Genomic DNA, 14,867 nt, shown 5'->3' with positions numbered 1-14,867 from the left:
AACCAGGATATATCTAGTTTGCAATTTCTCTAACCTTTACCTCTTTACTTAAATATTGAAATTGCATTTTTAGATTATCTTTAATCATTTGCTTGCTTACTTTGTTAATCTCTACACTTGCTCTCACACTTAGAATTTTCTTTATTAAAACTTTATTGAAGAAATAATCTTTAAAATATCAAAGGAGGCACTTTGCGAATTTTTTTTGTAAAACTCAATTCACCCCCCTCTTGAGTATTGAAGCCACTTGTCCAACAGTCATAGCCAACAAGTCAAAGCATTAATTTCAAGTGAGGATCAAGATCCAAGATTGAAAGCAACAAGCTAAGTCAAATTCATTATTAGAATATACTTTTAGGACTTAGATATGATTGTAAGGATATATATATATGATAGATTGCATTGCACGAGCTCAAAGTTTTTCTCAAAATAAACATGTTTTTCAAATTGCACAATCCATAACCTTTATATACTTGAAAGAAATTTGAAAAACTCATGGAAAAGATCCTTGACATATTTTATAATTTCAAAACATATTTATCAAATCAAGATTTTTCACAAAAAGTAGTTACAAGCAAGCTAGAAGACATTTGAACTTAAAATTTGCTGCATTGTTTTGCTGTTGTCTTCTAGATTACTTTTCGTATCCAAGATGATGTATTTGTATCTTGTATTTTTCATAAAATTTGTATATCTCTCTCTTATCTTTCCAACAAGACTAAAATCACATCAATCCAACAAGAATAACTCAAGTTACGCCCAAAATACGAAACAATATTCTTGTTGTTAAGGGAGGATTCGAATCCCTTGTTCCCAGAAGCAAGGATTCAAATCCCTTACAAAAGGATTAGAATCCTTACTGTCTATAATGCATATAATGGCTATAAACGGCTAGTTTTCAATGGAAACACTATATATGAATTCCCAACGGTTTTAGAACATTTAAGGCATCATTTTTACACATCTTAAGCATACTTTGAGAGTCTCTACACTATCATTTGCATATTCTTTCATATCTTTCAAAGATCAAACATATTTGAGCACATATTGTGAAAATCCATATACCCATAGTGCTTTAAGTTGTATATCCACACTTTGAGAGTGTATATTTATTTCCAAACACTTTCTTTTTTGTATTCTTGAGTTGAGAGGGTTGTGAGATCCATTGCATTTGAGAGGTACCCAAATACCTAATTTTTTTTGGAATGAAAGGCATCCAAAAGCCTGAAGTCTTGGAAGGTTGTAGTGGTTTGTCAAGCTTCTATGAAGCTTGACGAATAGTGAAAGAATTGATCGATCGACTTCAGTCTGGACATTGGTCACAAGTGGCAGTGACAGAACCAGGATATATTGAGTTTGCATTTTTCTAAACCCTCACTCTTTAATTGTAGCACTTTAATTGCTTCTTTGATATTTTGTATGTGCTAGCATAGGCTTTATAATTGTAATATATTATATGTTAGGATTGTTTGAATGTATTGATTAGCTTTTCATATATTAAAGTTTGCTTGAAATGATAACTTAGAAACTAGAAGGGAATTTCTGCGAAAATATTTTATGGTTTTTTTAGATGCGCTTCTTACAGAAGAAAGTATAAAAAACATAACACTTGCTGAAATCGATAAGGTGCTGCAGAGCAATGGTAAATGCCTCTATGATTACCCGACAATGCCTCGCATCACCAGGGAATCGTTGCTTGATATGCATAATCGATTAGTTGTTGATGAATTAATGTATGACACATTTTCATTGGGAGAAGAGCATCAGAGACTATTGAATCCCCTCACTGATGAGCAGAGAGTTGTTTATGACAGAATCATTTCGACAGTTACAGCAGGCAAAGGAGGGTTATTCTTTCTATATGGATTTGGTGGTACAGGAAAAACATTTATTTGGAATACTCTTTCAGCATCTGTTAGATCAAAAGCTGAAATAGTACTTAATGTTGCTTCTAGCGGAATTGCTTCCCTTCTGCTTCCTGGATGACGAACAACACATTCTAGATTTCGTATTCCTATTCAGATCAATGAAGATTTAACGTGTAATATAAAGCCAAATTCTACTATAGCAGAGTTGCTGTCAAATTCTACTATAGATTTCGTATTCCCATTTGGGACGAAGCACCAATTGTGCATACATTTTGTTTTGAGGCTCTGGATAGAACACTTAGAGATGTTCTTAGATTTTCTGACACAAGTTTCGTTGATATGCCATTTGGTGGAAAAATTGTTGTTCTAGGAGGTGACTTTCGACAAATATTACCTGTCATTCCTCATGGCAGCAGACAGGAGATAGTAAATGCAATCATAAATTCTTCTCATCTATGGTCCTATTGTCATTTATTAACTTTGACCAAGGACATTCGTCTTAATTCTGGAAGTACCACTCATGATGTGAATGAAATAAAAGAATTTTCGGAGTGGCTACTTAAAGTTGGGGATGATGATCTTGGGGATGATGAAGATGAAGAATCTATGATAACAATTCCAGATGAATTATTGATTACAGAATCAGATGATCCCGTTTCAGATATGGTTAATTTTGTTTATCCGAATCTCTTGGATAATATTTTAGATCCAACATTTTTCAAAGAACGTGCTATCTTAACTCCTAAATTGTCTGATGTTGCTATGCTGAACGAGCACCTGATGGCGATGATTCTTGGTGAAGAAAGGATATTTTTGAGTTCTGATAAAATTTTGAAGCAAGATGTGGCTTCCTCCGTTGAAGATGATGAATTCACACCTGAGATCTTAAATACATTATCGTGTTCGGGGATTCCTGATCATAAATTAACCTTGAAGGTTAAAGTTCCAGTAATGCTATTGAGAAATATTGATCAGTCCAGAGGTTTATGCAATGGCACAAGGTTAAATACATTATAGTGAAAGAATTGATCGATCGACTTCAGTCTGGACATTGGTCACAAGTGGCAGTGACCGAACCAGGATATATTGAGTTTGCATTTTTCTAAACCCTCACTCTTTAATTGTAGCACTTTAATTGCTTCTTTGATATTTTGTATGTGCTAGCATAGGCTTTATAATTGTAATATATTATATGTTAGGATTGTTTGAATGTATTGATTAGCTTTTCATATATTAAAGTTTGCTTGAAATGATAACTTAGAAACTAGAAGGGAATTTCTGCGAAAATATTGTAATACTCAATTCACTCTCCCTCCTGAGTATGAAAGCCACATTCCTAACAAAGTCCAAATCACATATGCAGCTAGCAATTATTCATCTATTTGGACTTTGTTAATCACATATGCAGCTAGCAATTATTCATCTATTTTTACTCCCCTCTCACACAATAAATTATTATCTTATGGGAATTCCAAAAGACACCCCATGTAAAAAAAAATTAGATTAACATGAATTTTGGGACAATAACAAAAACGTTGGACGAATCATTCACATTGCTTACTTGTGCCTCTTGAAATTTTCCACGCACTTTGAAATTAGAATAAGAATTCCAAAAGACACACTATTTGAAAAAAAAATTCCTTGCATGTGTTTTACGAAAATCTTTTTACAACAGAAAATGAAATTACACCCTAAACAAATCATGTCACTATCAATTCATGCAACGTAATATATAAGAAAGGTCTTTATTAATTGAAAAAGAGAGAGGTTAAACAGGCTCTTAGTAGGTCACCTAAAAGTAATCTTAATTGAAAAGCATACAGAAGAGAAAGATATACTCCAAAAGCTTATCCAGGATGCTGGCATTAACACTGTTCAAAACAAACCAAAAAAGAAATCTCAAAACAAAGCAAAAGCTTATCCAGGATGTTGACATCAATTCCCGCTCGTTGTTCTTACGAAATATGTATTAGTTTGTTACTTCTATTGATTGGAGCTTTGACATAATAATAAATATTATGAATAAGCTTAACAATTTCCAATGCAGAACATAGTGGTAGTGTTGCAGCAATATGAGAGAATGGAAGAGTACAATTGTTTGCCCACAAAAGAACGTTGAACTCTTTTCCTACATATCAAGTAAAAAATTCAAATTTGAAAAGTTACTAAAAGATGAAACATTGAGAGTGGTTTCAAGTGTTAACAAAAGTGGATATTTAGGTAGAGAGCGACGTATTAATTAGCAAACTTTCCAAAATATGAACTTACACATTTTTATATATGTAATCCCTTTTCTTATACTTGTGTGTTGTTTGAATAAATTTTGTAAAAAAAAAAAAACAGAAAAAAAGAAGATACTAAACCTATATTTTTTAGTTTTTATTTTATTAAAGACTACCTGCAGTGAAAAAAGAAAAAATAGAAACATATAAACATAATTTTCTTAAAAAATTTAATATCTCATCTTCATCACAAACTTCGAAATAACATAAAAGGTACACGGCGTCTTGATACGATTCAGCTTACAAGGGAAAATCGATGTTACTTTTCTTCCCATTTTTCAATTCTCCATTTTGGGGGAATCATTTTCGAAACTATTTCTATTGCACTCTTTTAAGAAAAGTTTACTTGAGAAATCGATAGACTGAAAATAAATTTTAGAAAGGTATAAATTTTGAACAAACCATAGAAATTTGAGAAGGAATTAACTTATGTTATAGTAAATTAAAATTATTCTTACACTATTTAATAATATCTTATCAAATAATTTTATTTTAGAGAATTGAAATTTTTTATCATATAAAATTATCATATTAATATTAAATTATTCAATATTTTATTAATATTTAACGTGACATGCCATTAAAAAATAGGAAAATAAAATCATCTAATTATAATTTTAGTGAGGTTCAGTTTTTAAAAATTTGACACAAACAATCAAATAATAAAATATTCAATGATTAAATTGATAAAATTCATATTTTACATAAGAAGCCCCTACATGATTAATAGAGAAGTCCTTACAAATAAGTAACTGACTTAAAATAATAATAATAATAATAATGAAGCACAGAGATCTCTATAAAACTGCATAATATTACAATATTATATTACATCAAATATATTATATATGAGGATCTAAATTAAATGCAAATTGAGAAAAAATGATTTTAAAAAACATTTACAGATAAAGTGGACTCTGGGAAATGGTGATCTGGTCTCAGTTAGGGTGCTATATAATCTGATTAGTGGTACTCAAGAGTTGGAGCAGATTATTGGGAGGAGAGGTGTTGGTCCAAGATATGAAAGTGGAATGGTCCTCATCGTTTAAAGCTTCTTTTATGAAAGATTACTCACGGTAAACTACCTACTACAAATTGGGTTGCTTCTTGGTCTTATGGAGATAGTACTTGTCCTGTTTGCAAGCAAGAAGATGAGACAATTCTTCATGCTTTGCGCGATTGTTCGGTGATTCGTGAATTATGGTGTGCCTTTATTCCTTCAGCTCTTCATGATGAATTTTTTCAGGGCAATTTATTCTACTGGTTGCGTGAATTTTGGTTCCTTGAGAAGCTTGATATCGTAATTGGTCTTCCTTTTTCGTTAATTCCTATATCAGATTTGGTATTGGCGAAATCAAGTTGCTCATTCTCATATGATGGCTACTCCATTACCACTTTCTATTGCCTTTATTCCACATCAATTTGTGGACATGATGGGTATTTTTACATATGATATTCCTTATCCAGTTGATATTTTAGTCAGTTGGAAATTTCCAACGTTTGGGTTCATTAAGCTTAATATGGACGGTGTTGCAAGAGGATCTCCAAGTGTAGCTGCTTGTGGGGGGTTTGTTTCACAACCCTTATGGATCTTGGCTCGTGGGGTTTTTGTCTCGCATTGGAATCTGCAAATGCGCTTACATCAGAATTGTGGGGGGTTTGGAATGGTCTTAATATTGCTTGGTAGAGAGGTTGGCGTCGTCTAATTCTTGAGAGTGATTCCACTTCGGTGGTCGCTTTGCTCACCAAATGTGGTGGTGCAGCTCGTGAGTCTCGCTTGGTGACTCAAATACAAGCACTTCTTGATCGTGACTGGCAGGTTTCGGTTATACATGCATTTAAAGAAGCCAACCGTTGTGCTAATTTTTTAGCTAATCTTCCCCTCAATAATTCTGGATTACAAGATGTTGTTATCTTTGACGAACCTCCTGGTTTGTTGAAACTTCTTCTCCAAACAGACGTGACGGTCATTCCTCATCCTCAGAAAGGAAAGGGCTAATCTTTTATTTTATGTCTTTATTTCTTTGCTTTATCTTTTATTCATTTTCATGTATCAAAAATTCTCGTATGATTTTATGTTCAATCACTTATCCAACTTTTTAATCACTTACCCTCTGTAATTTTTTCCACACAAACAAATTATTAACATTGTTAGAAACTTAACTGATCTGTCTATTTTACGCTTCTTAGAAGAAGAAAATAGACCAATGACAAAAAAAGAAAAAATAGAAGGAAAAAAAAAGACAAATTATGTTAAAAATTTACAACATTTGCATAAAAAACTAAAAGAAAAAATAATAAAAGAAGAAAAAAGATCAAATATGTCTAAATCAAAAAGAAGAAAATAAACTTACAATAATAGAAATTACTTTTTTAAATTTCCAACACATTTGATCTTTTTTCTTTCTTTCTTTTTTTTTCTTCAATCTATATTCCTTTTTTTATTTAGATATATTTAATCTTATTTTTTCTTCAATATTTTTTATCTTCGGTCTATTTTCTTTTTCTTTTTTTATACTATTTATATATTTTTTATTTTTACCTTTTTGTCTTATTTTGTTTTATCATGTCTTTATTTTCTTCATTTTGTATTTAAATATATTTATTTTTTTAATTTCTAACAACTTTAAAAATGATTTTGGATAAAAAATAAAATAAGGGATAAGCGATTAAAACAAAATAAGTAAATAAGTGATGTAAAGTAAAATTATTGGGATTTGGAACTTTTTCTAAAATAATTTTAAATCTGTATTAATTATTGGATAATTTTTTAAATTTGTTTTTTCAGCCGAAGCAACCAACCACATCAAATTAAACAATTTTTTGAGGTACTATAAATTAAATTGAATTTAAAAGTAGAAAGAGTAATTACCATTTAAAGGGAAGACACAGAGACATTCACCAAAAAATCGAAATGGTGAAAGATATCGAAACTCTGACAGAAGATGAAAGACGTGCACTTCGTGGAAGCAAATTCGCCCCTCTTCCCCGCCCTTCCAACGCCCAACCCAGGTTTAGGGTTTTTTTTAATTCTTCAATTTTAACACTTCATGACTAATCTTATCCTTAAATTTTTTATTTTGAATTCGCGGTTTCCTTCGTCACCCCTTCAATTTTAGTGGGTATAGTGTGAATTTTTAATTCGTGAATTCTCATGCAAGGTTGGCTCATCCCGGTGGACCCTTGGCCACGAATAAAGCAGCGGCTTTGGCCAAATTTCTAGAGAGGAAGCTGAAGGACCCTAATGGATTGGCATCTATTAACCCTGATCTCCTTGAACTCGCTGTCAATAATGCCAAACAAACTGTATATGCAAGTAACACATGCAACTATCTCTCTCTCTCTCTCTCTCTCTCTCTCTCTTCATTTGGGACACCCTTTATTTATTTATTATTCATTTCATTTGATTATTAATTGATTATATGAGCAATTTAAGTTTCATTACTACAATTATTTGCATCAAGTTCAAGTGTGTGTTTTTCTATGATTATTATGGGAATAGTATGTTATTATTCCCTATAAAGCACCGACACTTCAAAAATGACACTCTCCGACACTTCCCGACACTCTCACGTGCGTTGTAGAAACTCAAAAAAAGGTTCAAAGATTGCGTTGTGTTAGGTTTTTAGTTCTAACTATTAGATTTGTTGGATTATTATTACCATTTTATTGAATTTAATATAAATATTTGTAATATATTATGTTTCTTTTCAAAAATAATGGGTATTATAAATTTAGCTTTATTTTTTTGTTAAATTATTGAATATTAAATATAATATACGCAACATAAATTAAAAATATTATTTAATATCAAAACGTATCCTAACGTGTCGAAATCTAATATTTTTTAGAATTAACGTGTCAGAGTGTCGTATCGTGTTGTGTCTTGTGTTCTGTGTCGGTATCGATGCTACGTAGATTATCCCTTAGCCATGTTTAATAACCGCTATTTAACCACAAATATCCAATAGAGCTGAAATTACTTTAGTATAACACGGGTTTTTACAGAGGCAGATATTATTATGAATGGTGGAGCCATATAAAGTTTGGTAATAGTGAATTGGTGATTTGTAAATGTTTTACTGGTAAGGTAAAGATGTGGTAACTTTATATTTATTATTATAGAGTTATGTAAGAGTGCCATAAACAGTTGTTAATGTGATTTTCTTGATTCATGATTCATCTTGCTGTCATTGGTTGTTAGTAGCATTAGTATGAGGGCAGCTTAATCAAATCTTTAATGTCTTGTGACTTGTGTTACTGTTGTACATGTGTTTGTATATATATTGACACACATATGCATGACCGGATTAGAGTTCAGCTTACACATCCTATTTTCTCTTTTCTCTCCCTTTCCTCTTTTAACATAGTGTAAACGCTTTAGGTTAATCCTGTTCGGTCCTACTGGTACCTAGTTTCTCTCTTTTTAAAAAAAATAAAAATAAAATTATTTTCCTTCTTCCTGCTCTTTGATGCTTTGCTGCTGCAGCTAAGAGTGTTGTAGGGACTTTTGAGGTTTGATCTAAGTGTGATCATGTAGAAAAGTTATGATCTGGTTTGATTACTGGAAACCCATTCTTAGGGTAGAGTGCCTTGCAAGGGACAGTTGTCATGTAGAGAGGCTTCACAAGGGGCAGGGCAAGTTGTTTGCTAAGGACTAAGGAGGTTGTTCTTGATCTGTTTGTGTTTTACTTGGTTTTGGGTCTGCGCATATTTGTGACTAAAATTTCCTGTGCTGAGCGTAAACAATGTTCCTTTTTTTTTTTTCCTTTTTTCTGTTGTGGGTGGGGGGGTTGATATTTGTAGAAAACTGGGTGCGCGCGCACACACACACCTAAGTCTACCAGATTTGAGCCACAACTTTCCCACATCCTCTCTTATGTCTGTTTGCTTTTAACAATGTTAGGCATAAGCTTTTCTGTTTGTTATTGGATTTTAGTTTCTTTATCGATGGCTTTAATCATATTTGTATGATAGTCAGTAAGTGTAATAATCTTTTATGATTCTCGTCAACTTCAGGTGGTACTTCTAATCCAGAAAGAAATGTTCGGCACGTGGACTCCTTTGGTGACTCTGATTCTAAGGTTCTTGCTTCGTTACTGTTAATGGTGTCTGAATAGCTGTTGATATCTGCCTTTTTCACTTTCTCAGATTTGTTTCTAATCTTGACAGGATTCTAATGGAGAAGAACTGAATGAACTGTCTGCAGTAAAGGAATGCAAGAAGAAGAGGAAGAAGAAGAAAGAAAAAAAGAAAAACAAAAAGCGAAAGGTCATTACTTGTTAATGTGATTGGTTATTTTCCTATAGACTTTTACAATGCATGTAACTAGGTTTGTTTTGCTGCAGAATGTTGAGGACCCTGGATGTGCCGTGGTGAAAAAGCCTAAACAAAAGTTTAAATTCTGATTTTGTTTGTACTACTAGCAGATTTTTGGAAGTGAGGATTGGGGCCAAAGATTTTTTTGCCATGGTTTCTGTCCTCGCTCAAATTTGTTAGTTATATGGAATCACACCGACGCAATGTTGTGTTGGAGTTTTTGATTCAATTGACCCTTTCAGATGCTCTACAACATAGGATAATGAACTTGTTTTTAATTTTTTTACTTAGATTCTTTCAGGGTGTGATGGTGGAGAATATCGTGCAAACTACTGCAATTTCCAAACTCAGGATGGTGAAGATGGGAACAGTGACCAAAATGCCATTGTTCACCAACTTTTTTACCTAAATGTCACTCGAACAGTGTTATATCCAATCTGTCACGGGGGCAAGTTCGCTATTCGGTGTAGCGAACTCGGTTTGCTGACGTGTCACGTTTCTAGTGGACACCAACTTGATTTTAACCAAGTTCGCCTACATGGTAGGGGACCTTCATTTTTTTTATTATTATTTTTTTAAAATTTGATACTTGTTATCCATTAAAAATGTGACACGTTAGCAAACCGAGTTCGCTACACAGGGTAGCGAACTTGCCCCCGTGGCATATTGGGAAATAACACTGTTCGCGTGGCATTTAGGTAAAAAAGTTGGTGAACAGTGGCATTTTGGTCCGTGTTCCATGAAGATGCAGGTAGGATGATGTCATTGAAATTGTCATATATTGAAATGATAAAATATGAACGTAAGAAATCATTTCATTGTTAGGTTAGTATTACCATTAAACAACTGTGTTGTTTGGAATAGTATTGCGGTGGTAAGAAACGCCCCACCAAAGGTAGTGGCTATAGTTCGATCCCCCTCTCCAGAGTTTTTTTAGTTGGGTTAAAAATAAACTTCTCATTGCCTACAAGGAGTTAAAAAACCTGGGTTTTGATAGCATAAAACATGTCAAACGGGGTGTATTAGGTCGAATTGTTTATGATATTTTTAGTTCCATGAATGTTATAATATAGTTTTTGTTGTTTGTGAACCATATTTTTACACTATTTTGACTTAAGTTAATGATGTCTCAATTATTCTTTAATAATGTGTATAGGATGGTTGACGGGTTCCAGCTTTTGATAATACGATATCAGCTTTTTAGCTTGTTAATCAATCTATACACCTTGTTAACTAATAGTTAAGATATCATTTACCTGTGTAATAAGTAACTAAAGGCTTATGGGCATGAATCTCGATTAACATTTTATTAAAGGAAAATTATCATTGCACGGATTATTTTTATTTTGGGATGTACTAGTCAAAATTTGTTGATATAAGTTAAATAACTACTCCTATACATAATTATAGGAATTGGACGATTCACGCACGACTCTAATAGTACGATTAATGATCTATATCATGTGATGAATCGGAGATGACTTTGAATCATGGAATTCCATATCACAATTCAATGATGCACTTTTTCCTTCCCCATCAATTCTCATATAAGAAATTATAAAGTCAAATAAGTGTTAGTTGTTAAATTAAAAGGAACTAAGGGGTCGTTTGTTAGAAAGATAAATTTTAGATTTTTAGAAAATTCACATTGAGAATTCTAGTTATCTACTATTGATACAAGGAGTTTTAAATTTTTTCTACGAAAATGAGATTCTTGAGAATTAAAATTGTGAATAAGAATTTCATAAAATAATATCATGGTGAGTACTGACTCACTGAGTAGTATTTTTGAATTCTTACTTGATGGAAAAAATTTATATAATTTAAAGGACATAAATAATTCTTCTTTAATGGCATATCAGATTTTTTTTAAAAAAAAAAATCATTTGTAAAATTAGCTCACATTTTCAATAATTGTTAACAATTAATCAAATAAAGAATCAGAAAACTTGAGTTAACAATTTTGGGAATATTTTGTCTCACTGAAAAATTTCTTCCGTACCAAATGCACCTTATTTGAACATTCCATTTTTTTTTTTTTGAAAGTGACTTCATATACTCACTCTATGCAGCCTTTTTCCTTGTTCTTTTTTGTTCTTCTAAAATAAAGACTTCACATTGTCACTCTCAATCATGCACCCTATTTAGCTAAATCATTGTTCTATTTTCGTTCTTTTGAAACATAAGCTTCATGAAATCACTCTATATAATTCAATCTTGATTTATGACTTGTGATTTTGTTTTTTTATACTTATGATTGGGTTATTTTATTAATTTCTAATTTTTATTTTAAAACTATTGCATCATACATTATACATATATTTCAAGTCATTTTTCAATATATCTCTGAATCTGAGAAGTTCAATACGATTTACGATTCAAAATTAACTTCCCGATTCACGATTTAATTTGCCAAAGAGGTGGATGATGCAAAAGTGTGTAGTTTAGGGTTTAGGGTTTGTAATACTAATGTGTTTTAGAAGAAAGGGAAAAGGGGTTTAGGGTTTGGTCCAGAATGCATTTCCAACGAAATTGGTGAGTTCTAATCCATTCTCATTCCCCTCGCTTCTCTTCCCATGTTTCATTTTCTTAGCAGGAGCGTTTTTCCAACCACAAGAAAACTGGTTCTGTTGCAAAACCAAAACTACCAGCAATGGATTTCATTGAAATTCATCTCCACCCCTTCAAAAGGAAACTCTTTTACAGCATCATACCTCATTGACACTTGTGGGTTATCACCGCAGCGTGCTGCTTCGTTTTCCAAACGCATGAAATTCGAAACCCGTGAAAAACCAGACCTTGTGTTTGAGTTCTTCAAGAACCAGGGTTTCTCACAAACCATGGCCTTAATTATCATCCAATCTTTCCCAGGGATCCTTCGATCTGATCCCATTAAAACTTTGCTTCCAAAGATTGATTTTTTGAAGTCCAAAGGTTTTTCTAACTCTGACATATACAGCATCATAAGGGCTTGCCCTTCCATCCTCAATAGAAGCTTGCACAGAGAAATTATTCCCTGTTTTGATTTCTTCAACAACTTGTTTCATTGTAAGCACAAGTTCATGAAAACTATAAAACGTTATTCCGGTATTCTTGTTGACCTTGAGAACTGTTCAGAACTAAATATCAAAGTGCTGAGGGAAGGAGGAGTTCCTGAATCACATATTATAAGGTTTATAGAATACTTCCCTCGCACATTGAAGTTTCCTCATAAGCGGTTCAAGGAGTTAGTTCAGGAAGTGAAGGAATTGGGGTTTGATCCTTTGAAGTTGCAATTTGTTGTAGTTGTTCATATAAAGCTATGCATAAGCAAATCCACATGGGCAAGGAAGGAAGGTGTTTATAGAAAGTGGGGTTGGACTGATGATGATATTAGTGCAACATTTAGAGTCTTTCCATTTTTTATTTCGGTTTCAGACAAAAAGATTGATGCTGTCATGGATTTTCTGGTGAACAGATTGGGCTACAAGTCTGCTGATATTGCTAGGTGTCCAGCGGTAATGTCTATGAGCTTGGGAAACCGAATTATTCCAAGAGGTTCTGTTGTTCTAGTTTTGTTGTCAAAGGGTCTGGTGAGCAAGCTGAGCCTGGGTGCAATATTTAAGTGTAATGAAAAGGTCTTCTTAGACAAGTTTATCTCTTGTCATGAGAAGGAAGCTGATGAGCTGTTGAAGTTGTATCGAGCTAAATTGACTCTTACAGGGTGACTAGGAATGAATATTGGTTCAAGGTAGTGAATGAAATGAAGTAATGATTACAGTGCCTACTCTCTGACCTTAAATTGTCTTTTGGTGCATTGTATTATTCATCACTTTTTTATTCTTGTTTGCTCCAATTTAAATGTCCAACAAATCAATTTTGATTTTCTCTGTCTACAGTCTTATTTTAGTTATGTTTGCTGACCAAGTAGTATTAAGGATATAATGAACATAAATTTTATCAAGTCTTTTATTGCAAGTGTTATGCCTTCAAGATCATATTCCCAGAATGATAATTGACTTAAAGATCTAGAACAAACAGATCCTGGTGGCACAACAAATCAGGTATTATAGGATCCGATGTAGATTGAAAAGAAGCAAATGTGTTAAAATTTTCCTTGCCTATATAGAGCATACACCAAGTCACTAGCATTTAGTGTGTGTTTCATGTGGAATAGGGGTTAAAGTTTGCCTTGACCTATGCAGTAAACTCCACATTTGAGTAGCTTCTGCCTTCTGTAACTATCATCAGAGTCATTTCAATTAGCCTCAAACAGATGAAGAAGTGGAAACAGATTGAAACCATACATATTTTCATTCAGACTCTCTTTTCTCTTTTAGATAAGTAAATTTTAACAAGGATGAAAAGCAAATCTTCTAATCCAGGATTGAGAATGCGCAATAGCAGTGATATAATAATCCCAGAACCTCAATCCTCAAATTTTGAATTGAACCCAACGAGAATGAATAAGAAAAGTTCATCTAGGTCTTACAAGAATCAACCACTAAAAAATTGACTAAGAAGCAAAAAAGAGGGGGGAAAATAATGATAAAAGAGTGGAACTTAGAGTGACTACTCAAGATACAATTTACAAGGGATTTCGAGGTAATATGCTCTAAAGTCTAAACTTTAAAGCATAAATGTGATCCCTCTTGAGAACCTTATCTGAAGCATGAACATTATTTGAATGTCAAAGAGCAATCTTATCCCAGATTTACATTGTATGTATTCATTTATGACAGTAATTGGAAACTCGTGGGGGGTTGGAGTAAATGATATCAGGAGAACAGAAGGAGACTTCTAAGTAGAGGAGATGAAAATATTATTGTTACTTTGTCAATTATCTGTATCCCATGGCTTCATCCAATAATGAAAACATGCCTTCCATGGGTTTTGCGTAATTGTAATCTTGCAACTTCTTGCTTGGTTACTTTCAGCTTAAGAATAAAATAGTATTGCGCAAGTTTTTCCTTATTGAACAAGGCTATTTGTTCCCCTATTTTAAATTAGAAAAAATTCAAAAACTCCATGTGGCTTATTTTTTTTATCATTTATTCCCTATATTATCATTTAACTTTCTCCCCGGTAGTTTTTTTTTTTTTTTTTATCATATATTCTATTTTTTTTTTTTAAAATCACTTACATCCATAGTGATTTTTAAACTGTTCACAGGTCAAAATGAACATATTAACCCAATTTTAAATAGTGTTAAAGGCGAACTTAACTGAAAAAAAATATAAGAAAAATAAGTAATAAAAAAATGCAGGAATAAGTAATAAAAGTGTGAATCAGAGAAATTTTCTTTTTTTTTTTGAACTTTTCCTAATTTTGTAATTTCACACTTGACAGTGACTTTCTAGTAATTACTCCCTACATTGTAGGGGTATTTTTAAATTTAAATAAATTTTTTAAAATCATA

General features: G+C 32.5%; 3 protein-coding genes across 3 annotated transcripts; all 3 read left to right on the top strand.

The window, feature by feature from the left end:
* Nucleotides 1-1,668: 1,668 nt before the first annotated feature.
* Nucleotides 1,669-1,986, top strand: LOC133291607 (uncharacterized). The gene has a single exon (XM_061489892.1). It carries the CDS (start codon nt 1,669-1,671, stop codon nt 1,984-1,986), a length of 318 nt encoding a protein of 105 aa, XP_061345876.1.
* A 5,055-nt stretch (nt 1,987-7,041) lies between these two features.
* Nucleotides 7,042-9,929, top strand: LOC133291611 (uncharacterized). The gene is made up of 5 exons (XM_061489897.1): nt 7,042-7,162; nt 7,312-7,466; nt 9,170-9,234; nt 9,323-9,421; nt 9,499-9,929. Exons 1-5 carry the CDS (start codon nt 7,065-7,067, stop codon nt 9,556-9,558), a joined length of 477 nt encoding a protein of 158 aa, XP_061345881.1. The 5' UTR covers nt 7,042-7,064; the 3' UTR covers nt 9,559-9,929.
* Nucleotides 9,930-11,839: 1,910 nt separating this feature from the next.
* Nucleotides 11,840-13,367, top strand: LOC133291610 (uncharacterized). The gene has a single exon (XM_061489896.1). The coding sequence runs from the start codon at nt 12,046-12,048 to the stop codon at nt 13,174-13,176; it is 1,131 nt and encodes a 376-aa protein (XP_061345880.1). The 5' UTR covers nt 11,840-12,045; the 3' UTR covers nt 13,177-13,367.
* Nucleotides 13,368-14,867: the final 1,500 nt, after the last annotated feature.

The sequence above is a fragment of the Gastrolobium bilobum genome, unplaced genomic scaffold (assembly GCF_033153095.1).
Source record: "Gastrolobium bilobum isolate Gb01-03AN ecotype WA unplaced genomic scaffold, APGP_CSIRO_Gbil_v1 utg542, whole genome shotgun sequence".
NCBI lineage: Eukaryota > Viridiplantae > Streptophyta > Magnoliopsida > Fabales > Fabaceae > Gastrolobium > Gastrolobium bilobum.
The sequence above is the reverse complement of the archived record's forward strand: the minus strand, read 5'-3'. Positions and strand labels throughout refer to the sequence as shown.

Coding starts and splice junctions, on each gene's coding strand:
- LOC133291611 (XM_061489897.1), top strand. CDS start 7,065: ATGGTGAAAGATATCGAAACTCTGACAGAAGATGAAAGACGTGCACTT. Junction 7,467..9,169: donor CAAACAAACTGTATATGCAA/GTAACACATGCA, acceptor CGTCAACTTCAG/GTGGTACTTCTAATCCAGAA. Junction 9,235..9,322: donor TTGGTGACTCTGATTCTAAG/GTTCTTGCTTCG, acceptor TAATCTTGACAG/GATTCTAATGGAGAAGAACT.
- LOC133291610 (XM_061489896.1), top strand. CDS start 12,046: ATGTTTCATTTTCTTAGCAGGAGCGTTTTTCCAACCACAAGAAAACTG.
- LOC133291607 (XM_061489892.1), top strand. CDS start 1,669: ATGCCTCGCATCACCAGGGAATCGTTGCTTGATATGCATAATCGATTA.